Source organism: Clupea harengus, chromosome 11 (assembly GCF_900700415.2).
Source record: "Clupea harengus chromosome 11, Ch_v2.0.2, whole genome shotgun sequence".
In the NCBI taxonomy this organism is placed as follows: domain Eukaryota; kingdom Metazoa; phylum Chordata; class Actinopteri; order Clupeiformes; family Clupeidae; genus Clupea; species Clupea harengus.
Window position 1 is genome coordinate 3,226,215 of NC_045162.1, and position 27,223 is coordinate 3,253,437.

A 27,223-nucleotide genomic window follows, 5' to 3' on the forward strand; every position below is an offset into this window, starting at 1 on the left:
CTGGTAAACACTATTTACCTCTATAAATATCTATTTTACTGTCAATCTATTGTCCTGGCAAATTAGATTTGGTTTAAGATGCTGCTGCTGCAGCTGTAATAAGGCCGACAAAATGTAGAAACATGTCCTCCCACGTCTCTTCCTTATTGACTTTGTCTCTGAAATACTTAAGATTTGAAATACATTTATCTGAAATATGTTTTTCAGCTAATAATGTCACTCTAACATCCTTCCTTTGCTAAAAGACAAGAAAAGAGAGGTGGAACCTGACCTGTCACACCAAAAAAACAGACAACCACAGACATACAACCACAGCGTGAGAACTATGATGACGAATAAGCTACTAGACTATGAAGAAGAAAGTACTGACATGAAACACATGCATTCGCATTGCGAGAAGAGACCATCAATGCCAACAATGTGGAGTTTTCCTCTCATCCTGATAGGTAAGCCTTTAGCTATTTCCCCTAGTTGTTATCTATTGTACTTAGTTACATTATAGATATGTTGTGTATTAGGAATTATGCAAATTGCAAGTGTTATTGTGTAAAGCATGTCATGTGAAATATTAAGAACTGGGGTGATTGTGTTCTCTGTCCTTGAGAATATAGTGTGCTGGAACAGTGATACTCCCTGTTCTTCTTATCTCTGTAACTCTGTTAAATAGACACTGCCTGTGAGAGAATTCGTCCGATTCTCACAGACTGCTTGCTGTTCACACTGTGTTTTTCTGATTTTTCTGCAGAAGACTAATAAACGTATTACTAATATCTAATTATAAGACTGATCTCGCATTTGGTTTTGGCGTTTTGGTTGGCGGACATGATGAATGTGGAATATGCTGCATGTGCATATGTTGGCTTTTATCAAGCAGTTTTCAATTTGAAAGATAAGTAAACTATACCAAAATCAGAACATGGCTTTGCAGTATGTTTACATATCGTTATTGTGAAGGTAGGCATAACCACTAAGGTACTTTTTGAAATCTTTGAGCTCATAGACATGACATGAGTGTTTAAGTTTTAATGTTATACGTTACTGATCTCACAAAATAAAGTTCCTTGTAGGCCCTGTTACCAAATCAATTAATCCAATCCTAATACTGATGTTTTATTAATATGTTTCCTTCTAACAGGTTGCTTGCTAACATTCCCAGCTTCAACAAGTAAGTAGTTTTTTCAGGCTTTGTGTTTGTATGATTGGTACGGTTTAAGTTGCCAAGATTTGCCAATGGTCAAAACCTTATTTGAAATGAAATGAATATATGTATTTAGATAGATTTAGGTGGTACGGTCATCTTAAGATCATTCTGTGATCAGAGTTTCAGATGTGTACCTTCTCCACTGCGGAAGCCACAAGTAGGTTGACTTCCTGCCAGTAGGTGATGGGGCCTATTTACAGATGTGTAAAGCACCTCGTCTGCTTGCTGTTATTATGAATAGTGAGGCCTTTCTTGTGAGACCAGAGAAATGTCCTCTGTTAAATTGCCATTTGTCCCTCTGGTCAGATTTGATCCTTCATTAAGTGCATTCCACCTTACAATCTATAGTGATGGCACTCCGTCCCATGTTGTAATAAAATATTGTTATGTTATTGTTATATATTATTGTCACTTTACAGAAAACAATACTTTACTGGGAACGCTTAATACTACACCATTATTGTGTGTATATAGTTCCTCTTTCCACTGGTTAGCACTTACTGCTAACTGTTAAACTACTTTAATTTAGGGAAGTGCAGACTAAGCAAAAATAATACCCCACCTTATCCAGAGTAAAACGTGGCCACCAAACCTCCTGATTGTAGGATTCAGATATTCAGGCATTTCCTTTAGGTGTGTCCCTTCATCATGTCCTTGAATGGTGATATAGAAATAAAGGGCACGTAATGTGGCCCATCCCAAATACAGTTTAAAGGTCAATTAAATGAAAATATAACTGCATGGTGTTATGTAGTTAACACTTCACTGTAGACATTTAATGGTTAAAGCTGCAAATTTTAAATAATAATGAAGGAAAATCCTTCTGTTGGGTGCCATCCCCAATCTCCTTTTGGTCAATGTTTCTCTGTATAGCCAGCAGGAGCTCTAATCCAGCATTCTACAGATTCTACAGTTACACTCTATCATGCCCTTGCACAGGGCTGGGAGGAAGAACTGGCCCACCACAATCTGTCTCACCATGCAGCTTAAATATGTTAGTGTATCTGCTGTAACATAACCACAAACCACAGAGCTTTGTAGGAAGTGGTAAATTCAAATGTAGAAAAAAAGATGTTAAGTGTGAGATGACTGAGTATTCACATCCGGTACAGAATTATGATTGGATTTCCTTATAATGATGTACAAAAACTGTATTACTCATATTATAGTTTAGTGCAGTGTTTCTCAACTGGTGATGAAAAAAAAAATGTAAAAGCTATCGGATGTTGGAGTTTAAATGATCTGAATGCAGCAATGAAAGTATGTTAATGTTTATATCTTTATTAAATTGGACCGGGGGCCGCCTGTTGCCGAAGTCAGCATTTCTTTTTGGTGTTGGACTTTGTTAGCATGCCCTGTAAACAGCATCAAAGATCACATGATCAACTCAAAGTCAGACGACAAAATTATGTAGGGCCAAACCGGAGCATGTCAGCATTCGTTACAGACAGAGTAGGAGCAATTATTCAAAATCCCTGTTATTCTCCTATAGAGAAAATCACTCAGACACAGAAGTTCATGATAGACTACAAAATGACGACACATCCTCTGAGGGACGGAAGTAACAGAAACTGTGTCTGTTTGGTATTGTGAATGATGATTCACATCCATTTTTACCCTTCCATTCAGGGGCGGTTTTAGGCACGGGCGACCCGGGCAGCCGCCCGGTGCGGCACTTTTTCATAAGACGTGGGGGCAAGAGCACTTAAAAAAAAATCATCTGGGCCGCGAAGCGGTTTTCTATTATCTCATATCACTGTGTGTGGAATTGGCAAATTGGCGCACCCTGCAGCTGCAGGCGCCTCTGCTCGCTAAGAAGGTGCCGTGGACAGATCCTGAGTGAGAAGGGAGAAGGGGGAAGGGGAGGGGGCGCGGGGGACAGTTCACCTCTGGGTCTCCCAAATGGAACGGACAAGGGGGGGGACGGGGGATCCACTGTATAGCAGTCACACCTCTACTTTCTTCCAAATAACGCACATTCATAACATTATAATTACAGGCCTATAATTCCTGCACGTTTTCGTTTTTCTGAATTGTGTGAAATGGCTAATACAAATAGGTAATACAGAACGATTATGTGGTCACCAAGGGCAAGGTGAATTGGTGGAAGGAGACCACTGACTGCTTCAACTTATCCAACTGGTGAAGGTAGTACGTAGTTAGCAGAGTATAGATAGATAGATATAGATAGATAGATAGATAGATAGATAGATAAATACATTATTTATCCCGAGGGAAGTTAAACATCTTTAACAGAGTAGTCTATTACATTATCAAGATAACTATAGAAGGATGCTTAAGTGGACAAGGTAAAAATGTGTTTTCAGTCAAGTGTATTTTAACCTAAATTCCTATTAAGGCAACCAGCTAATGTTGAGCACCAACATAATTGTTTGCTAGCTAGCGTTAGCTAGCTGATTTGACCATAGGGTATGAACATGTTCATTCATCTGACACTAGGCTAAAGTGTTAGCGAAGTCCCGCTAGCCACAACTAACAGAATATAACAGCATACAGAGTACTAGTATAATCCTAATAATGAACAGGTCAATAGCTAGCTGGTTAGACCATATATTTCCTTTTGACACAACTATACTAGCCAGCGTTAGCGAAATCCCGTTAGCCACGATTAGCTAACTCAACTAAACCATAATGCATGTTGGGTGCTTGCACAACCTAACTTGCAGAGAGCTGGTTAGCTAACATTAATGTACATGATGTGTGCATTGATTCTCTTAAGTGTGTTGTTCAAATGTTCTATTGAAGGATTTGTGCAATTGATACATTTAAGTTTGTCTTTCACTTATATTGTTATAATAAAAAATAAATAAGAGGGGGTTTCGCCTGGGGCGTAATTCCATGTAGAACCGCCACTGCTTCCATTTATCAATTCATACACCTTTTTACCCTTCTATTTTTCAATTCACATGCATTTTCATGACCTCCATATTATCATTACTTTTTTGTAACTTCCATCCCTGGGGCTACTTTCCTTAAAGTAACATTATGCAAACATTTTACCTTAAAATAAATAATAATCATTTTTGTGGTACACAGACTGACTGGCACACAGAGAATGGCATTTGTGCCACTGCCACAAAACGCCTGATGTAACTTCACGGGCGTGAGACCTGTCGCAAGAACTACGTAATGCATTATGACCCAACCTCACGTAACAACTCTAGACCCATGCGCTAGCTATAAGAGGACGCTCGTGCAGTATTATCTGTACGGGCATCATGGCAGAGGTGACGAAGAAACCGAGGAAGACGTACGAGGATAGGAGAAGAAAAAGAGAGACTAACTGAGCAAGAGACTGAAAAAGAGTCAGCCTCACACTGGCTTTTACTTGTTTGCAAGAGCTAACAGTCAGATGCTGAGCTGGGCATCTCTCTGTTGGACTAGTCAGTAAAAACGTTTAAGTTGTTTTGTTAGCTTGTCTTGCCCTTTCTTGATGTTTGGCAGTGTTAGGAAGTTTTCATTATAAACATCCCTGCCAATGTTACTTATAAAACAATTCAATGTAGGCTGTAACCTTATTGGAGTCACCCCTGTCTCATGGAGATTTGAAGTTGCAAATGCAATCAAAATCTCAAGTCAAAAAGTTTGATTAGTCTTCGTCTATTTTACGCCAATAAGCCTCGGAAGTTTGCAGCCTTGAAAACCTAACTCAGCTAGCTTGTAATAAATTACACTGTCCAATGTATATTAAGCACGTCGCCAACAACATTTAATTAGATCACACGTACTCCACATTCAAACGCTTAGAAAACAATATATATGGGCAAAAAACACGAGCAGTATTGCAGCAAAATTCAAATGAATCACTTTTTTTGTATTCTTTGGTTATGTTAGCGTTCATGTCCGACGTCACAATAAATAATGTCAACCGAATCCCAACATGGGTTTATTTCACACAGTAACTTCAAACCATGTTCTAGTTAATGTTAAAACACAATCATTAGTCTGTACAAACATTTTCAATAAGTTATGTTGAAAGTCACTCTCCTACCAGCTGTATATGTTAATGTAGCCTCAATTACAAGCACTTGTAAAGAGACACAGATAAGTAAATAAATAAACGTTACATAAATGTTAAATAAATAAATGTTACAGTGAGTGATACGCGAGATCAAAGAGGTATGTCTTAAGTGCATGTTTAAAGGTTTCAACCGTTTCAGCCATTCTTAGGTATTCTGGCAGAGTGTTCCAAAGGCTGGGGGCATAGAAACTAAAAGCTGCTTTCCCATGTCTCTTTGTCCTGGCTTTTGGAACTGTTAGGAGTTCAGTGCCGAAGGACCTCAGGGATCTACTGGGTGTGTACCCTGAGAGCATGTCTGTTATATATTCAGGTGCATGACTATGGAGTGATTTATAGACTAGTAAGAGAATCATCTAGGTTACTTACGTAACCATGTGTAGCCTGTGCACCAGGCTAGGACTAGGTCCCTTAATCTCTCTCTGCCTAGTGCCAATCACGTCACTAATTGGGGGGTGGAGTGGGCATCTGGTAGGCCATCTAAATGCTTCAGAGGCAGGCGTATATATAGACACCTGGGGGTCCTTACACCGGTATGTTGTCACTCTGCTGCCGGCACCGGTATGAGGAAGCCATGCTGTGTGTGCGGTCTTGTTTTAATGGCGTGTGTGTGTGGGAGCAGACGCTGACCGAACCGTGTTTTACCAGTGTTTGCGTGACCATTTCCCTATACAAGGTAAGTAGTCTTTAGAGGAGGGTATGTGTCATAATTGGAGTAATGAGGGGTCATAAAGGTCATAAAGGGTTATTAATATGACAAATCGGATGGATGGTTAGTTTTGATCTAGCTTTGGGTGACAGCTTGCTTGTCATATTGGATGGATGAGACCGGCCCTCTGCCCTTTCTCCCCCCTCCACACAGGCAGTTGACCCCCACAAATGGTGTGAATCATTTTGATAGTAAGGTGTTATCTGAGAGGGTGAGATTTCCCGGCGTAGCAATGGTGTTTCTGACCAGGATCTATCCTGTTGGCATAGCAGGGGTCAGGATGACTGGCTGCTCTAGGCGTGAGCACGGGGTTGATAACAGAAATTTGGTGGTGAATGATGTCGTAAACCGGTGTTACCCAAGTAAACCATATGACTTATCAGGCGCTCAAGCATAGCAAGGTCTTGTCAGCCTGTGAGATGGCATTCTTTCACTCTATTATAGGAAACTTTAAGATGATATATACATAATCCCTATGGGCTAATGGTAATGATACCGGCTTATTCAAGTTTAAAAGATTTAGTTTTGTAAGGCTTGACCCATAAGACATTTGTTCATGAGATGGTAGCTCAACAAAAACAGCTATAGTTCAACAACACACACGCACGCACCCACAGACACACAGACACACATACACACATACAAACACAGAGACACAGAGACAGATACACAGTATACTAATAGTTATATTATAAACAATAAAACAGGGGTATTGTGTAATATGTGACTATATTTTAGTTTAATCCCAAAACAGCGTGATACATTGAAGACATACAAACACACACACACACACACACACACACACACACACACACACACACACACACCCACACTCACAGTAAGAGATGAGAAAGGTGTTAAATCCACTTTGTTAAGCAACAGTGTATAGACAACACATTCGGGACCTACTGGAATGACTTCGAAAAAAGTCACCCCATTAGTTGATGGTAGAAAATGGATAGAACATTTGAAAATTATACAAAAAGGTAACCTAAATTCTGAACAAAAAGCCTTAAATGCTCAGTTGAGAAAACAACTTGAGAAGTTGAGAAAACAAATTGAATACAAAATTGAAATACCTCAAGAACAAAAAATGATGTGGGGTAGATGGAGGGTACAATCAAATGCTGAAACACAGCACACCTAAATTAAGAGAGACAATCTTGAAATTATTCAATTTAATCCTGTCGTCAGACCCCTTTTCCAGAACAATGGAAAGGTGAGCCACATCACACCAATTCATAAAAAAGGTGACAAACATAAACCTGACAACTATAGAGGCCTCACACAAGGCCGCAATTTGGGGAACTTATTTTGTGCCATCCTGAACAACAGAATAACACAATTTATCCATCATAATAATAGCATAAATTCATCCCAGATAAGTTTTTCGCAAAATAACAGACCAACTGTTCATATATACACATCCCATACACTCATAGAGGAACATGTACAAAATGTTAAAAAGGTCAAATATTTGGTTGTTTCATAGACTTTAGCAACGCTTTCCATTCAGTTTGGCATGATGGACTTATGTTGAAACTAATTCATAGTGGAATTGGAGGCTAAATGTATGACATCATTAAAGACAGGTATAAAACACAATAAATGCTGTCTAAAAATTAACAACAGAATAACTGGTATTTTGACCAACAAAAGGAGTTCGACAAGGCTGTTGAATAAGGCCAACCTTATTCAACATATAGATCAATGATTTGGCTACAGAGCTTGAAAGATCTGCGGCCCCAGGTCTTATATTTCTAAATGAAGAAATGAAAGGCCTGCTTTTTGCTGACAATCCTCTCCTACACTCCCCTAGTGTAGAGGCGCTTCAGGAAAGTCTAAATATTCTTAACTAATACAGTCTAACAAGGCCTCCCCTTCCAATTAACCAGGATAAGTCCAAAATCATGATATTCCAGAAAAGACACACCATACTTAATAGTGTTTATAGGATCACAACTGGCGAACAAAAACTTGAACAGGTAAAAATATATTGTTATTTAGGATTAATGATTTCATCTACAGGACATTTTGATGGTGCAATAAGATATCTAACTGAAAAGGCAAGAACAACATACTACATGCTAAGGAACTCATCACTAAAATATAACCATCCTATAAAACACTGCTTACACATTTTTGATTCACTACTGAAACCAATACTATGTTATGGTAGTGAAGTTTGAGTAGAGGGGGTGGACACCCCGAGAGAGAGCCTATCTATTAAAAAAACGGGCTCAACTAAAAAAAAATTTAAAAAAAAGATTCAACCATTGCTTCAAAACTGAAACAGCTAAAAGAAAGGAATAAAGAAAATTACATTAACTACGGGTTTTCCCTTTTTCTAACTGTCCATTACGTGTATCTGCTATATGTATATCTTATGAAATTTAACTTTACTTAATTATATTTACTTAATTATTATTATTAAATTTTTCCCTGTATTACTATTATTATTGTTGTTACTGCTTAAGTGCTTGGGTAATGTTGTATTGTACAGTCATGCCAATAAAGACAATGGCATTTAATTGAAATGCAGAGAGATAGAGAGAGAGAGATGCAGAGAGAGAGATATACAGAAGAGCGAGAATCAAAGAAATGCACTCCACTCTGTATAAAAAACAACAACAAATTCAATAACTCATATTGCAGCATGAAACAATACGAATCCTTTGTAATTAGTCAAGGGAACGTCCAAGGGTTAAGATCATCAGCCTTTGGACTAAAAAGTAACGAGTTATTTAATGAGTTCAAGGGGAGGGGGAGGGGGAGGGGGAGAGAGGGACACTTACACCAAATGGCTGCCCTGGAGTGACACAGGGAACGACCTCAGGGATGGAATCCTTATCTGGTTTAAAGCTAAATATACAAATTATATTGAACTTGTTAGAGGAGGTGAAAATTATATATGGCTTAAGTTAAAAAATAAAAATAAAGACCTGAGCTCCAATACCCAAAACATATTCCTATGGACAATCTACATCCCTCCAATTGAATCACCCACTTCCAAACCCAGGGAAACATCCTAATTGTAGGTGATCTGTATGCACACACAGCTGAAGAAGCACACACTACTAGCACAAACAGAGACAAATACATGAATAACAAAACTCACACCAGTCTTACTCTTCCATTAAGGAATAACTATGATAAAATTAACAAATAGAAAGGGGAAAGAACTACTGCAGCTCTGTTGGTCCCACTGTCTGTACATAGTCAATAATTGCCTAAGAGGGGGCTCCTTCAGGGCAGTAGCACAGCAGATTACGCATTAACATATTTGGACCCTTTCTCGCTCAGAGCAGTCACAGTCAGGCAACAACCCCCTTTTTCAGACCATAACCAGCTCAGAATACACCTAAAAAGACTCCACTCTAACCAACCATGTTCTAACTCCAGTCATTTATATAACATAACAACTCAATAAAGATGGGCGCAAAGCAGAATACCTGAATATCAGGAAGCAATGAGTAGCCATGAAACTCAAGAACAGCAGTAAAGAAGGAGTAAACATAGCCACAAAGCACATCTTGTGGCACAACAATCAAACTTACCTTTCCAAAAACCAAACCTACCCCCTAAAAAAAAAGAAAATGCAAGAAAAATGGTTTGACTCAGAATGTAAAAAACATTAGGAAAAACTAAGACAATTATCCACCCAAAAACACAGGCCTCCAGACAAGAAAAGTCTGGGCCCCGGACGGCATTCTAAATGAGATGCTTAAACATGCAGACTATGAATTCAAATCAAATCAAATCAATTAAAACAAACTTTTCAATTTAGGGCTTAGAACCGGCTTCTTTCCTGAAGTATGGAATGAAGGACTGATAACACCCATATTTAAAAGTGGAGACAAGACAGATCCACAAAAGGGGGGTCTATATAAATTCAGGTGTAGGAAAAGTCTTATGTAGCATCCTAAATTCACGAATCATAGACTTCATCACAGAACACCACACAACACTAAATTTAGAACTACACATCATAGCTTCACATTAAACACAGTAATTGACAATTAAGGGCACACAAATAATGCAAAGATTTAGGCCTGTTTTGTGAATTGTCAAAAAGCCTTTGATTCAGGCTGGCACAGCGGCCTTTTCCTAAAATTACTTGAAAGTGGTATCAGAGGGAAAACATACGATCTGATAAATTCAATGTACACTAATGGGTAGTGCTCAATTAAAGCTGGAACAAAGAAAACAGAAGCTTCCTTTCAGAGACGTGGAGTAAGACAGGGCTGTAAACTTGCACCTCACTAAATTAAATTTCTTCTCTTTGCAGACGACTTGGTTTTGCTGTCCCCATTAGCAGAGGGACTACAACAGAACCTGAAGCTCATACACATGTTTTGGCAGACTTGGGTCCTGACCATTAAATCCCAAAAAAGAAAAAATACTAACTTTTCAGAAAAATCCAGAGGTCAGGGAAAGAGATTCACTATGCAGGAACATTTTAGACAAGTGTTGTGCTCCTGAGCACCACTCAGGGAACTTGGAGGCCCGATTCCAGCCCAAATCATCTGGCAGAAAACTGCATTTTGTATCTGCAAGTTGAACTGTTAGTGAAGAATAGATCAGATGTACTAAATGTTTAGAGTTTCAAATGTTAACAACAGGAAGAAAGAACAACATAAACTCGAAAAACACAAATGAGAAGTTTGAATGTATGTCAGTGGCAGAATAGGAGGTTAACAGTGTGAAATGGAGCGCCGAATATTGAGACTTGTAGTAAGGAGGATGAGAGACATTTTGGTCACAGCACCATAAATAAGATTTCTAAGACTAGTCTTTTTTCCTTTGTGTATTCATTTTAGAAAACTCAATGCACTGATTTTTGCCCCCCCTATAATGCTGCAGGGGCCGGGAGCAAAATATTATTTTGTAGTATTTTAACTGGGCATTTGTTCATTCATGTAGATGGGGTCATCTAAAAGGAAAAGCTGTATGGTTTGTACAGTGTTCAGTAATTGTAAGGCTCAAAATATTCCAACCAGTCATAGAACCAATCGCAAGATATGGCAGCAAACTTTTAGGTCCTCTGATGTAAAAAGGATTCGAAAATGGAGACAACAACCAGTTGAAACCTCGGTATACAGAGATTTTGTTATACTCAAGTTATAAAGGAGTACCCATAACAATGCATGCAGGGCTGAATTACGCCAGTACCCTTTATCAAATAAAATTGAAAAATGATCCATCAAATTCTGGAAACATATACAAGTGACCCCAACTCCTATTGTTTTAAAACCCTTGATAGCCAAGAGATGCGCAAAAACACTGCCTTTTAGTGCTAAGGCTCACACAAACTAACACAAGAAACGAGCACAACCAAACTAATGTGACTAACAACCAGCATTAGATCTATGCCATCCTTGCACCACCAAACCAAATTGTGAACAAAGAAAGAGAAAACTACATTACATATTGAACTGAACAACAAAAAGACAAAACACACTTCAATGCTACACTAAAAAGTTGATCAATGTACTTAAACTAGTTATGTCAACATTTTTCATATACATGAGTGGTGTTCAAACTATTTTAATACTATTATTACAGAGGAAATAACTAACTTAAGTGAAACCAACAAAACTTTAGTAAGTCATTTAAATATTTTCTGGTCAAGTCAACCTTAATTGATCAGACAGTGTTCATCTAACTAAACAGACATCCATTACACTGACCAACCTTACATATGTAATTCTTACTCAAATGCATGTACTTACACCACCTGAACAACTCCTTGAAGTTCCAACTTAACTGACTTGGATAAGCAGTACTTAAATAGTTTTCATTGTTGTAAAGCTAGTGAATTCACGTTGGACTTACTAAAGCTAGTTATGTCAACAAATTCCACCCCCATGTAGTTAAGTAAATTCAAATCACAATACGTTGATTCTATATTATTATTTGTTACCACAATCACAAATATTTAAAAACCACAAGCTTTGAACTTGTTTACCATAAAAACACTAATGGTAACATGGTTAGTATTACAAACGTGAGTAATACCTTAAAAAATGTCCTGCATATCAAATACCCCATTTTACACCAAGTAAAGAAGGACAAAACTACCGGACATTTTGAACTGAAACAACAAAAAGACAAAACACCCTTCAATGCTACACTAAATAGTTGATCAATGTACTTAAACTAGTTATGTCAACATTTTCCATATACATGAGTGGTGTTCAAACTATTTTAATACTATTATTACAGAGGAAATAACTAACTTAAGTGAAACCAACAAAACTTTAGTGTCATTTAAATATTTTCTGGTCAAGTCAACCTTAATTGATCAGACAGTGTTCATCTAACTAAACAGACATCCATTACACCAGTGGTTCTCAAAGTGGGGGGCGCGCCCCCCTGGGGGGGCGCGAACACTCTCCAGGGGGGGCGCGATGTCACAGACGGAGAAAGAAAAAAAAACCGCCGACCTGTCACTGGTTAGTGAAAGCTCCCTCAGTAGCGAAATGCAAGGGGCTGGACTGACCCAAACAAATCAAATACTGTTTTGCTCCTGATCCACCAATCAAAACGGAGTATTATCATTTCAACGCGAGTAGCACCTCCGCTTCCGAGTATAAAAACAAAACGCAGGCATGGAGGTAAGCGCTCACCCTGAGACGACACTTTGCAGAGTTTGTGCAATTTCTCTTGTTTCCTCTATCATTCAGATATTCATTGCTTTATAAACAAAGGTACGATGATGTAACGTCTAGCATAACTGTTGTCATACACTGTTTTTAACTGACTGTAACATGTGTGTTTGTTTTCCACCAGCACCCGCTGGGTATTGTGGCTGCCGTGGGGTACCTGCTACAAACGCAGTGTTCCTCACTGACTAACGTGAGCGGCAGACGTGTTTAACGGCAATGGGAATTGTTAGTTGCTGTTCTCTACATGTACGAGTGTGGTGTTGTGTTGATTATAGCTTGACGAGCTTGTGGTTTGTTTTTCCTCTAGCCTGTGATTGTAACTAGTATTGTAAGTGAGAGTGCAGGTATTGTACATCACAGGCTAGAGTGGTTTCTTCTTTTATTCCTTTGTTTTGTCCCCCCCTCCCTCTCGTGTAACCAGCCTCGGTGGTGGTGGAGCCAGGGTAACATACAGGGCCCTTTTGAGAAGGCAATCTCCCTAGTTCCCCCCTCTTGCACTCAATGGGTAGCTTAGACGTGTGACAGGAAGTTGCTGTGAAGTGTAAAGTCTAAAGTCCTTAAATCAAGTTTATCAGAGTGACATTTAGTTGCAGTGTGTCTATAGACAGTGATCACGTGTGATATTGGGACCCTAACCCTTCTATTGGTGGTTCTCATTGTCCTCTCTGGCTCCTGTGCCGTTAGCTTGGCGATTCCCCCCTGTATTTACTGTTTATGTATTTTATACTCACCTGTTGACCAACCAAACCAACACCTAGACCATGCATTAATAAAAGATTGTATTTTTATTAGGGCTGTGAAATGATTACAATTTTTAATCAGATTAATCACAGGTTTCTGTAGATTAATCATGATTAATCACATATTGCCAATTTTCTCGGTATATTTTTGTGAGAACAAAAATATTTATGACAAAGGACGGATATATACATTTAACACGTTTTCTTTTTTTATTAATAAAAATAAACAATGGTGCTGCAACTCAGCAGTTCTTTAGCAGTTATCTTTGCTATTCCATATGGAACATTAATATAATCTTCATCCTAAACAGAATTTGGGCGTCTTAGCCATTGTATGGTTGAATAAAACATTTTTCTTTTCTTTTTAAATCAAACAGAAATTATTTGGGCTTCTTAGCCATTGTTTTTATAGGATGTTTGAAAATGTTTCTCTTTTTTGTCAAACAACCATTAACTACACCATGACACAATCTAATGCCTCTAAATGCCCTTTTACAGTAGTCTAGCCTATTACGTGCACTGTCTTTCCCTATAGTGGTCGTTTTGTCTTCAATTGCCCAGTTGCTTGCAACAGTTTGGAACTGTTTGGAACATGCCTCTGCAAAGTGGCGCTCTTCTGTTTTCATGCACGTTAGTGTAAACGACTTTAACTTCCATTCGTCGGTGATTAGATGTGCAGTTACACCCAGGTAGTTATCGTTACTCACAGAAGTCCAGTGATCCCCTGTCAGCGCCTGATGTTTCGTAGCAGCCAAGTCATTTTACTTTTTTTTTCTTTTCAGCTTCATACAGCTCGTGGATTTTTGTCATTATTGTGTGTCTTCGCGGTGCTTTGATGCTCGAGTCCCCCGTTGCCACTCGCAAAACTTCGGTGAACCCCTTTTTTGCAATCCATTTCGCAACTGTGCTAGTCAACTTTGCACAGGCAGACTTAATGAGGGGCCTACGTTGTTCAGTGAGGGTGGTTTGGCGTTGGTGGTTTTTTCCACTTTAACTCCCCTCGCCGACCAACGCATGCATCGCGTTGAGGTGGTACTTAAGGCTGGTATTGCTACGGTGAAACGATAACGTCTTCCCGCAGAGTGTGCATATCACTTTGGTTTTATTGAATGTTCCATCTTTGTTTTTTTTAAACACAAACTTCCCATTACAGCGGTGAGCCGGCGACTAATGCAGATTGGGCGGAATTGTGGGTATATTGGAAGCTCATTTTGCGCATGCGTTAAATGCGTTAAAAAAATTAACTAATTCATCCTGTAATTTAATCATAATGCGTTAACGCGTTTTTTTCACAGCTCTAATTTTTATACTTTTCTAAGAACCTGTGTCTGTACAGATTATTGGGACAGAGTTCCCCTTGCTCTGGCAATAGCACCGACAGATGTAGTTCAAGGGGTGGCTTAGTCAGCTGTACACTAGGGGGCGCTACATTTGGTTCCCTGAGCAGGGACCAGATCTAACATATGGGACGTGACGTAGTCACGAAACCAATCAAAGCACTATTCACTCACACCGGATGGCTGAGATGCGTCCAATCACTCTCCTGAACCCGCCCCCTCAGGAGCGCTTAAATAGCTGTGTTGGACGGCCATCGTTCTCTTGGAATACTGAGCATAATAACCCGAGAAAACACTGTAAACGCCACGCAGTGTAAGATCTGGTCCCTGCTAAGGGAACCATGGTTACGTAAGTAACCTAGATGTTCCCTATCGCAGTGGACTGCGATCTAACATATGGGACCGCATTCCACCACGCGTGAATTACAGTGCCAGCCAAAACACCAACTCATTAACTTTCACTCCAAGGAGGTTCATACAGCAGCTGGTGATGAACACTACAGGGCATTTCATTCATCTAACATCTATTTATTCTTAGGCTCTGGGGATCACAGATCGCCTGCCTGTTGTTAGATTTAGGTGGTGTGCATAACTTCACATAACTTCACATTGTACACGTTCTGTGTAAACAACCCCCAAAGGTTAGTGTGCATAGCACCAGGCCACAGCCATCGAGGTGGCCCCTGGCCTTTTGTCTATGTTGATGAGCCATCAGACATGGTTCCTGGCTTTTGTGTGTCTTGAAGACAGAAACGTTAGGTGGCCTTTGTCTTCAGCCATGACGAGATGGCTCAAGCCAAAAGGTTATTAGCATTTATATGGCCATACCTGGTATGACCATATAGGGCCTTTGGTCAAGCTAGAATTGCCCTTTGACCTCCAGACACACCCATTCACTCCCCCACACACATATGTTAATTCTACATTATAAATGTATGTACTTCCTGTAATGTTTGAGAAGATGAAGCAAGGAGACCAAGCCGTGAGCAGCAGACGTGCCTAGCGCATGCTCGTGCTGCGCCGAGCTGACCGTGACTAGTGACTGAATAAAACACATTCTTTCGCTAAGCCGTCTTCTACAAGTCTGTTATTCCTGAACAACTAACTTGAACCAAAGTGTGGCCATCCGACAAATTCGACGGAGGACAGCGAGATCTTTCACTGTAGAACACCTTGTAGGATACTAGGTTCAGCCACATCTAACATATAGAATCTAATGAAAGTGTGCCGAGAACTCCAGCTTGCAGCCCTACAAATGTATTCCACTGAGACTTCAATAAGGCCCAGGAAGAAGAGACCCCTGAGTAGAGTGCGCACGCAGTCTCTCTGGGGGCTCTAAGGACAAACTCATATAAGACAACCCAATCGCCTCTACTATCCAACGAGAGAGGCTTGGTTTTGACAGAGGTCTGCCCCCTGCCGAAGCACACAAACAGCTGATCAGACTGTCTGAAAGCACCCGTGCGCTCCACATAACACTGGAGAGCGCGCAGCAGGCACAGCTTGTTCATACGCTCCTCCTCCGCGGACACGAATGGAGGAGTTGAAATTACTGCCAACTCAATCACCTGGTTACGGAATGGGGTTGCCACCACCTTAGGTGTGTAAGCAGCATTCGGTCGCATAACCACCTTGTCCCCAGCCACCGAGAACTGAAGGCACGGTGGGCTGACAGACAGGGCTTGCATGTCACCAATGCGCTTTGCTGACACCAGTGCCAGTAACAGCGCAGTCTTTAATGAGACAAATTTAATGTCTACCTCCTCTAGGGGCTCAAATGGAGGCCCTGTGAGAGCACGTAACACTACCAGCGGATCCCATGAGGGTATATCAGGCACCCTAAGACGCCTCACACCAACCATAAAGCGTGACGCTAATGGATGGCTGCCTGGAGATTTACCGTTGATACCTGCATGGCAGGCTGAGATGGCCACCAGGTACACTTTGAGAGTGGAAGCAGCCTTCCCCTCATCAAACAACTGCTGTAGGAATTCTAATATGATGCCCAGCGCGCATTTGATGGGGTCGTGTCCACGCGAGACACACCATCGTTCAAACATACGCCACTTCCGCGTATAAAGAGATTGGGTAGACACTGCCCAAGCACTCTGGATCGTGGCCATCACTGAGTCTGTCAGTCCTGAAGCTAGGAGCCTGTTCCCTTCAGGTGCCAGGCTCTGAGCTGCCACAGCTCCGGCTGGGGATGCCAGATCGTGCCGCATGCCTGTGATAGGAGGTCCCTCCGAAGAGACCGCACCCCCCCCCTGGCGGTTTATGTGCCATAGCTGATGTGTTGTCTGTTCTGACCAGCACATGATGACCACTTAACGTGGGCAGAAAATGCTGCAGAGCCAGAAAAACCGTTTGCAGTTCTAACACATTTATATGTTACTCGGCTTGCGCTGCAGACCAGCGGCCATTCACAGATCTTCCTTCGCAGAGCGCTCTCCAACATGTTGTGGAGGCGTCTGTAGTTACCACTATGCGGCGTGTTACTATGCCCATTGGAGCCGCCGCTCTGAAGAATCGCGGTATCCTCCAGATCGCCAGGGCTTTCCTGCATCTGGAGTTTACCGTCACTCTTTGGTAACTGTTCCTGGCGGGAATGAGTTTTAAAGAGATATACCACATTTGAAAGGGTCGCATGCGCAACATCCCTAATGGTAGGGCGATCGCAGCAGAGGCCATCATGCCCAACAGTCTTTGGCAGAGAAGAGACGAGACTCTTTGTCCTAGCCTGAACTGAGTTACGTACAATCTGATGGCCTTTATTCTTTCTTGGGACAGACTGACCGTCATTGAGGCGGAGTCTAATGTAATGCCTAGAAAATGAGCGGTTTGGCTGGGGCTCAAAACGCTTTTTTCTCTGTTCACTACAAAGCCTAGGCGATGTAAGTGTGACACCACTAGGTGGCACTCCTGCCTCGCTGCCTCCCTTGAACGACTGCAAAGAAGCCAGTCGTCCAGGTAATTGAATAGCCTCAACCCCTGTTGCCGTAGCGGGGCGATGGCTGCCTCTACGCACTTTGTGAAAACCCTTGGGGCAGGTGCAAGGCCTAACGGGAGTGAGCAGAACTGGTATGCCTTCCCCTCGAATGCAAACCGCAGAAATTTCTGATGTCTGGGGTAGATGGGGATGTGGAAGTATGCGTCCTTTAGATCTATCGTCACAAACCAGTCTCCTGGCTTTATGAACTGAACTAGCTGACGGGAAGTCAACATTTTGAACTTCCTTTTCATGAGTGCTTTGTTCAGTATACTTAGATCTAGGATTGCCCGATAGTTTCCGTCTTTTTCGGAACTAGAAAGTATCGGCTGTAGAAACCCATGTTTACCTCCCCGTGTGGTACAACCTGTATCGCTCCCTTTCAGAGCAGGGAGTCTATTTCCTGTTTTAGGAAATGGATCTGCCCCTGTGGAACTACATTGGACCACCCCCTGAATCTTGGAGGGGGGCGGGCAAACTGTAGTGTGTAACCCACTGATATTGTTTTGAGTACCCATGGCGACGCAGCGCATGCGCGCTAACTCTCTGTGCAGCCTCTCAGGCTGGGCTTCGAGTTGAATAATAGGTCGGGAACTAACCCGCTCATGGCCAATCTGCCTATGTCTAGATCTGTGCCCACTCCGCCTAGGGAGGGGGTCGAGATCTGGGGATAACCCCTCACAGTTTTTGAAAAAAATTGGGTGTGTGGGTGCAATGGATGCACTGAGGGGAAAGTTGCACAAGCATGCCTTATGTCTGTGCCTGCTGGGGCAGTGGTCATGACATGTGAGTGTTGTGCTTGTGGGGACTGGCACACCGTGCTTGACATGAATGTTGCATGTGAGCAGCGGGCGGGGCGCGTTCTGAGCCGGGCGGGGTGCCGGCTGCTGTGTCTGGGGTTGAGCAGAGGGTCTGAAGGGGTGTCTCTGCCAGCCCCTGCGCGCCTGGATCTTGGCTGGGGGTGCTGGGGAGCGGAACCCGCTGTGCTTCACCCCGGTAGTGGGGGTCGCCTGACCCGAGGTGGGCCGGCGCTCCGTGCTGCTGCTGGAGCGGGGCATCCAAGCCTGGAAAGCCTTGCAGCTTTTCTGTTCTGCCTCGAACTTGGTCGTCATCGTGCCAACCGCCTCTCCAAAGACGCCCGCAACGCTGACTGGGGCATCCAGCAGTGGTGCCTTCTCTCTGTCGCTGAGCCTCGCCAGAGACAGCCAGAGGGAGAGCTGTGTGGCCACGGCGGCACCCATGACACTCCCCAGTGCTTGGGAGGTACAGCGGGTGAGCCGGAGGGAGAGATCCGTCGCTCGGCGCAGCTCCACCACCGTCTCGTTGTCGCTCCCCAACGGCGAGGCCAACTCTGTCAGGAGCTTGGCCTGATAGCGCTGCAACAGCACTGCAGTGTCCGCCGCCAGGTAGGACTTTTCAGCCAGAGCTGCCTGGTGCCTGGAGGGGTCTCTGGCCCAAGCGCATCGTGGGGGGTGTTTTCCACCGGCGGGAAGGAGAGGTAGCCGCTCTCCTTGGCCTGGTCCAGGTGGAGATAAGAGGCAAAACCGGGGGACCGGGGGCACGCCCTGAGTAGGGGGTGGCCCATGTGGTCGTGAGCTCCCCATGCACCTCCGCAAAGAAGGGGATAGGGCTGGGAGCTGCTACGGGGGGCCCGCCGTAGTATTCCCCGTCCAGCAGCAAAGCCTGTACGCTGGGAGGGGGAGGGAGGGGGAGACCCAGCGCTACCTCATGCAGCTGCTGGCCCATGGTCCTGGACGAGACCGGGGGAGAGGTTGCCCGCGGTCGTTTGGCCACATCCATTTCTGTCCAGATCTGGAACGGGCTGGTCGTCATAGCCATGAGGTAGCTCCACCGCCTCATGGTCCGTTGTTACCAGGAGGGCGGGTGAAGGAGTGGGAGAGGGAGAAGGGCTAGTGGCTGCGGCAAAAGAGCGGCTGCCAGACACCACACTACCCGAAGCCGAAGGAGCATGCAGTTCAACTGGGGGAATCTCCCCAGTTGGCACTGGCATCGGCTTTCTGGCGTCCTTGCGGTCCCAGTGTGCAAGGCGCTTGGATACTCTCGCCAGAGTCATGCTGGCGCAGATGTCGCAGGGAGGGTCCTCGCCATTCAGTGCCGCCTCTGTGTGGTCCTTCCCCAGAAAGACAATGCACCGGCGGTGTCGGTCCCCTTTGTCCCTGCCGTGCCCACAGTCAGGGTACGCCTGTCTCGACATGTCTGTAACGAGAGAAAAGGTTAGCACGAGCACAATACTATCGCAACGAACACGTTGAGTAGCAGGAAGCTAGCAGGGTGGTCAGAGAACTAGCCAGCTAACAAGCTAAGAGATAGCAACTCGAACTCTTAGGCTATGAAGCCGAACTCGCGGCACTCAGAGCTAGTGAGAGGAAAGAAAACCTAAACCTCACCAACTCGTAAGAACAAAAGCACACGAAAGCTAAATAGCAAGAGTAAATGCAAAGTTCTTTAGAGCGTAGTTGTGAAATCGCTTAGAAGGGTCCACTTCGTAGCGAAGTATGAGAAGAGAACGATGGCCGTCCAACACAGCTATTTAAGCGCTCCTGAGGGGACACATCTCAGCCATCCGGCATGAGTGAATAGTGCTTCGATTCGAAGAGCCAAGACAGATAGTTTTTTGGAGTCAGCATTAATCCTGAGATCATTTACAACCTTGACTAATGCCGTTTCTGTGCTATGATTGGAATGAAGATTGGAAAGTGTCAAAGGCACAGTTAGCATCTAGGAAATTATTTAACTGTTTAAAGACAATTTTTTCCAGGATTTTGCTTAGAAAGGGAAGGTTGGAGATGGGTCTAAAATTGTTTAGAACTGAAGAGTCTAAATTGCTTTTCTTCAGGAGGGTCTCACCAGGGCAGTTTTAAGTTCTGATGGGAAAATACCTGTAAGCAGGGAACAGTTAATAATGGCTAGAATGTCCTTAGACACAGAGTTAAAGATGGTCTTAAAAAATGTGGTAGGAATGAGATCAAGAGGGCATGTAGACGGCTTCAGTTGTGACACTACTTTCTATATCAGCCAGTGCAAAAAAGCTCATACTGTTACAGCATGGTGGAAGGGGATCAGAAAACAAGACATTTGGAATTTCCTGAGCAATATTCATCCTAATGTTCGTTATCTTATCTCTGAACCATGCTGCAAATTCCTCACATTTGGAGGTGAAAAAGAGTATCTTTGGGTGCAGGATTTATAAGGCTGTCGATAGTTGAAAAGAGGACCCTGGAATTGTTAGAATGTATAGATATCAAATTAGAGAAATGATCCTTCCTAGCATTTCTTATTGCTTTATTAAAGACTGAAAGAGAGTAGTTACTAGATCATTAACACATGATGGCCCCGCATCTGGGGGTTTTGTACTAATAATGTTCATCATTACTCTGAAATTCTCAGCTGCTGCAGAGTTAAGATAGCGTTTCTTAATAAAACGTTTGAAACTATTTTTTACTTTAGGTATCAGTGCTGTAAAGAAAATGCAAAAGTGGTCGGAAAGAGCAAAGTTACAGATAGACGATATAACAGTTGTAAGACCCTCAGTCTCAAGTTGCTTTTGGATTCTGTTTTACACACGGCTCTGTGGTTGCATGCCCTTATAAGGAGCTGGCGGGGTGTTTATATATGCAAATTCAGGTGGACAAGAATTTAATTTAAGAACGTAAATTGAACTTTGCACGTTCACTTTATGAATCAGTGCACAGCTAAAAACACTTTGGAGGTTTAAGAACACATTTCCAGACGTTCGTGCGGGGATCTTTCTTAGGGTTGGTCTAACGAAGTTCGTAAGAAGATATTTTAGAATACACTTAAGAAAATGTTCGAAAATGAGGTCCAATGTCCTTTTGAAAAAAATCGCGTTTGTAAATCAAGCCATGTCAAGAAAATTGTCAAAATTTAAAAAGTGTCACAAATAAATACAGGGATCTTCACAAATGGTGAGCGGTTTGTAAAAGCACGTTTGTTAGTCTGTAAATAAATGTAACAGTGTTTGTGAAGATTTGTGAATCATATGACATTCTGTAGCAAAGGGAGAGCGTGGTCACCTCACCCTGACTCGAACCCGGGTCTACAGGGTGCCAAACTTGCACTCTGACTGCAACGCCAAAGAGCCAGGATCGTTGGTATGGCAGTCAGAGCCCATACTCATCTGTAGTGACGATCACATCGCCACACATTCATACATAAATCAGGAAATACATTTTGTGAATCGTGTGAAATTTCTTTGAAATAATTAAACTATTCTAACTCCATACAGGCAGCCCAACCACTACTTCCTAAGCCAATGAAAGTTGGTGATTTAATTTGGCCTGACTTAAAAAATGATAGTATGCTAATGGTCTCATCTACACTACAATTAGGGCTTATTTTCTCCAAAGGGCAGCTCACTTAGCTTACTCAGACAAAGAAGGCACATAATACCCCACCCCATCCACAGTAAAATATTACCTGTAGGAATCAGATATTCAAATCCCTGTTATTTTCCCATAGAGAAAATCGCTTTGTTTAGACACAGAAGTTCATTATGGACTAAAAAATGACGATACATCCTCTGAGGGACGGAAGTAACAAAACTTCTGGACCTCACCCCAACTCTACTCTTTCTGTAATATTGGTTGTATGTGTAATGTCCATTATGGAGTAGTAGTCCAAGTAATTGGACACTGTGCTGATGTAGCGCAATGTCAATATAAACTGAGAAACTATTATGTATATATTTATAGGTACTATGCCAATCAGGGTGGTCAATGGGGACAACAGCTGCTCTGGAAGAGTTGAGATCTACCATAGTGGTAGGTGGGGAACCGTTTGTGATGATTCCTGGGACATGAATGATGCTGAAGTGGTGTGCAGGCAGCTGGGGTGTGGAAAAGCACTCCGTGCCCCTCCAAAAGCCTTCTTTGGTCAGGGAAGTGGGAAGACCTGGCTGGATGATGTTAGGTGCTCTGGTAGTGAGAGCTCTATCACACAGTGCAAACACAGAGGATTTGGAATTGAAGATTGTGATGCCAGTGAAGATGCAGGAGTGGTCTGTGTAGGTGAGCCACAATTTCTACTGGTCAGTTTATAATGGATGAATGGATATTGATTCATTAGACCATATATGAACCAAGAAAACCCTATCTGTCTCATTCCTGGTCTTGGTGTTTATCTCCCTTACAGGGAATATGAAGACGCCATCACTTGCCCTCCTTACTACAAACGCAGCTCTTTTACCTGGGAAGTCGGCAGAGTTCAGATGTGCCATAACATCACTTAGGTTGGTGACTGCAAATGTCCGACTGTATAGAAATGGAATACATATGCAGACCCAGACAACAGACCAGAACACGATGACTTTCAGTCTTTCTAGTCTGGCTTCCTCAGACCGGGGCAGCTACACCTGTGATTACTATTACCAGAAGGCACCCAATGCCATCTCCTCCAAGAGCAATGCGATAACAATTACAATTGGTAAGTGAATGCCAAATTATACTTCATGTATATATTCCAGGACATGATTATTGTCTTATACGGTTGGAGTATCAACCTGCTCAGGGCCGTGCACAGACATTTTGGGGGGGCCGGTGTTCAAGCTAAAAAAAGAGGCGTCTCTCTCACTGACAGTTATTTATAAAAAAATGATTGCTCCTCCAAGAGCAATGCGATCACAATTACAATTGGTCGCAAAATGAATCAATATCTATATATTCCAGCCCATGATTTTTGACCATAAGTTAAGCAACATGTTTTGTATATCGTCTTGCTTGTTTGCAGTTTCTCTCGTTAGGCCCCAGATATCCGCACCTACAGGAGAAGTTACCTGGGGTCAAACATTAGGCATTATCTGCTCCATCTCAACACAGCACACAGGAGGATCATTTACTCTGAAAAAAGTCTCAGGATCATTTACAGAAAGGAAGATTACCAGTGGAAACTCTGTCACCTTCACCATTCATCACGCAGACTTTTCTCATGAAGGTTCATACTACTGTCAGTATCAGACAACCGTCTCAAACCGAGAATTCACCTCGCCTCAAAGCAACACCATTAGTGTTTCTGTAGTAGGTATGGACACAAACGTCTGCAGTATGTTTGATGCTTGCTTGATAAGTGCATCCCAAATTACCCTTTATGTATATATTTCAACACATGATTATTGAACAGAAGTTAAGCAACATGTTTTGTATATTCATTGACAACATAGTTATATGGATTCCACAATTTCTGAAGCAAATTGTCTTGCTTGTTTGCAGTTCCTCTCGTTACGCCCCAGATATCCACACCTACAAGAGAAGTTACCTGGGGTCAAACATTAGGCATTATCTGCTCCATCTCAACACAGCACACAGGAGGATCATTCACTCTGAGAAAAGTCTCAAGATCTTTTACAGAAAGGAAGATTACCAGTGGAAACTCTGTCACCTTCACCATTCATCACGCAGACTTTTCTCATGAGGGTTCATACTACTGTCAGTATCAGACAACCGTCTCAACCAGAGAATTCACCTCGCCTCAAAGCAACACCATTAGTGTTTCTGTAGTAGGTATGGACACAAACGTCTGCAGTATGTTTGATGCTTGCTTGATAAGTGCATCCCAAATGACCCTGTATGTATATATATTACAACTAGGGCTGTCAATCGATTAAAAAAAAATAACTAAGTAATCGCACATTTTGAAATTAATTAATCGCGATTAATCGCGATTAAAAGTTTTTTTTTTTTCTTTAAGACTAAATCTTATAAATAAACAAGTAAACACTTCAGACAGCGTGTATTTTAGACACTGTTGTTTAATTGTATTTTTTTTTAACACAATGGTGCCCCTCAACGGTAAATCGTAAGAATTTCCCCTGAAGCAATTCGAATCACCTCAATCAGCCCACTGTCCTCAACTATGTTGATGGGCCGACAGTCACTGGCATCCCAAATGGTAACCTTTTCACGGACTGGTCTAGTTATTTTCCTAGAGAAGTCGTGGAGTATGGGTTGGCGATCATCTAACCTGGGACTGCTTTCTGTCGGGTGCTTTGCATTAAGGTGATAGCTATATTCAGCTTGACAAATGCTACATACAACTTTAGTTTTGTCGATTGTTTCATCATTTTGGCTCTTAAACAGAGACTTTCCCCCCAACAATCCCTCAGCTCTCTCCATCTTCAACTACCGCAGTGGTTCTCAAACTTTTTCTGTCATTCCCCACTTTGAACAAGGGGGGCTATTCAAGCCCCACCTGTCCCTCATCGCTACCATAAAATGGTAGGCCAAGCCCCCTACTTACACTGTCGGGGGGGACACAGGTTCAAGTCTGGCCTGATGTAATTTCCCAATGCTCTCCCCACCTCTTCTCCGCCTCGCTTCCTGTCATAACTTCATGTCCTATCCACAAGTTGCGTTAATTGCGTTAAAATATTGTATTGCGTTAATCGGGGCCGCATTAATCGCATAGATTAACGCGTTAACGCTGACAGCCCTAATTACAACACATGATTCTCTATTTGTCTGACCTGCAAAAAAAGTCTTCTTCAGGGGCCTTACGACTTTTAGCACAATGAGTAGTTTGTATCAATATTTTGTATTTGTTTTTGTATAAATGTGTATGCTGGAGCTGTAAAGTGATTTGCATATGTTGTGATTGTTTCCAGTGAGCCTGCATGTACCTCGTATCAACTGCACTACTCCAGAGGGAGGGCTGTCCTGGGGACCTTCAGGGCTGGAGATAACTAAGGGCTATAGCTTCTCTATCAACTGTTCCACTGAACCCGAGTTCCCTGGTGGAGTTTTCCATCTGAGTTTCTCTGGATCCAACAGCACCATGACTCAGCCTGCTACCAACCACTCTGCCGCCTTCTACTTTCCAGCTGCATATTATTCCCACCAGGGTAACTACAGCTGTGTCTATCATGTGGATGTATTATCTCGTCGCTTCTACTCCACAGAGACAGAGAAGCTATCGGTCACCATCAGAGGTACAGCTAAAACAAACTTAGAAATATGATACATATACTGTATATTGTTAAATATAATTGTTTTATATACTGTATATGGAATAATCCTCATCATAATACCTGACACCTACATTCAGTGGAACTAATGTGATTATATTACATGGTCAGTAGTAGCTGAACTGATAATTTGCACTTGTATGTATGATTGGTGTTGAATGATTGCTCTCCACAGAAATGATGGTGCCTTTCATTGCTGCTAGAGTGACAGGTTGTGTAGTAGTATTGCTATTGTTGTTTGGCTTGGTCTGGCTCGGAGAAAACAGGCAGACAACTTGGAAGCACACTAGAGGACAATGTAAGTTTTGATTTAGAATTAGATTCTCAACATAATATGGATTCATTACAGATTAGTAGTTAGCCTTTTTCCATCACAAATATTTCATGATAAGAATTCAAGGATTATAATTAATAAACTATTAATAAACTTTTTCTATTTATTCTCATTGCTTTCTGCTCATTATGTCACAGCTAAGTTGAACACATATGGGAACACCACATTAGATCAGAATGAACAGAAGAGAGGTGAGGACGATGTCTATGAAAATGTAGAAATGGGAGATCAAGATGACTGTCAAGATGAAGACCAGGATGACTATGGAAATGTATTGGACTATATGGAAGAGCTTGACACAGGATCAGGTTGAGAATATTTATTGATTTAAACATGGATGATGACCTATTGGAGTTTTTACTGGTGGCTTCATAGTGCCAGAAACAAAGAACCTTTATCCTATCAAAAAATATATTGCAATTCAGAAAAAAATACGAAAAAATAAGCAACAATTTGAAAACGACAGCTTTATAAATCAAATGCAAGCATTTTTTTTTTTTTTTTTATATATATATATATATTTTCAGATATTCTAATTGTAAGCTTAAATTGATATTAAGACTTGTTTGAAGATATTCTTATTTGCTCTGTGTTTCTTGAAAACTTGTATGTGTTTAGCACAACAGCCTCTTTAACCCTTTGATACACACACTATGCAAACCCTTTCTCTACAACACAACAGCCCCTTTAACCCTTTGATACACAGGCTATGCAAACCCCTTCTCTACAACACAACAGCCTCTTTAATGTCATTTATCAGTAATGCAAAATTGTTCTAATTTCGCACCTTCTCATGTTTTGTGAACTTTAAAGTAAAGATGAAGTCAGTTCCTGAAATTTCAAGTGTGTGGTTAGAATATGCATTTTAAAAATAATATACTTATAATAATATACTGTGCATTTTTATTCAACTTTTGTTAAGGTATAGAGTTCTTGCTTGTGTGGAATATTTTTTTTTATTTCTGTAAACTTATGTTGTGTGTACAATACATCTAACATATATTCATGGCCAGTCCCTTTGCACCAGTGCTTCTTGAGCCTTTATGTAGGCGACTCCTTCTGTTAAATGCTGTCTCAGCTAGTGTGGCTTTTCTGGAACTCACACGATCCTTCACCTCTGCAATCAACATGTTCTGTACCATTTCCTGTAATATTAAATGTATAAAAGAGTTATTTACATTAGTTTTAGTATCAGGCAACATTTTAAGCTCAA

At 41.9% G+C, this 27,223-nt stretch overlaps 1 protein-coding gene across 1 annotated transcript; it reads left to right on the top strand.

Annotated features, from left to right (window-relative positions):
- Nucleotides 1-712: 712 nt before the first annotated feature.
- Nucleotides 713-27,223, top strand: LOC122133252. The gene is made up of 9 exons (XM_042709023.1): nucleotides 713-954; nucleotides 1,136-1,165; nucleotides 22,414-22,728; nucleotides 22,853-23,143; nucleotides 23,447-23,737; nucleotides 23,926-24,216; nucleotides 25,317-25,640; nucleotides 25,852-25,974; nucleotides 26,148-27,223. The coding sequence occupies exons 1-9, from the start codon at nucleotides 930-932 to the stop codon at nucleotides 26,321-26,323; spliced, it is 1,866 nt and encodes a 621-aa protein (XP_042564957.1). The 5' UTR covers nucleotides 713-929; the 3' UTR covers nucleotides 26,324-27,223.

Excerpts from the sequence above, each read along its gene's own strand:
- LOC122133252 (XM_042709023.1), top strand. The coding sequence starts at position 930 with ATGTTTACATATCGTTATTGTGAAG. Across the intron at positions 955-1,135 it reads TACATATCGTTATTGTGAAG|GTTGCTTGCTAACATTCCCA; the intron begins GTAGGCATAACC and ends TCCTTCTAACAG. Across the intron at positions 25,641-25,851 it reads GCTATCGGTCACCATCAGAG|AAATGATGGTGCCTTTCATT; the intron begins GTACAGCTAAAA and ends TGCTCTCCACAG.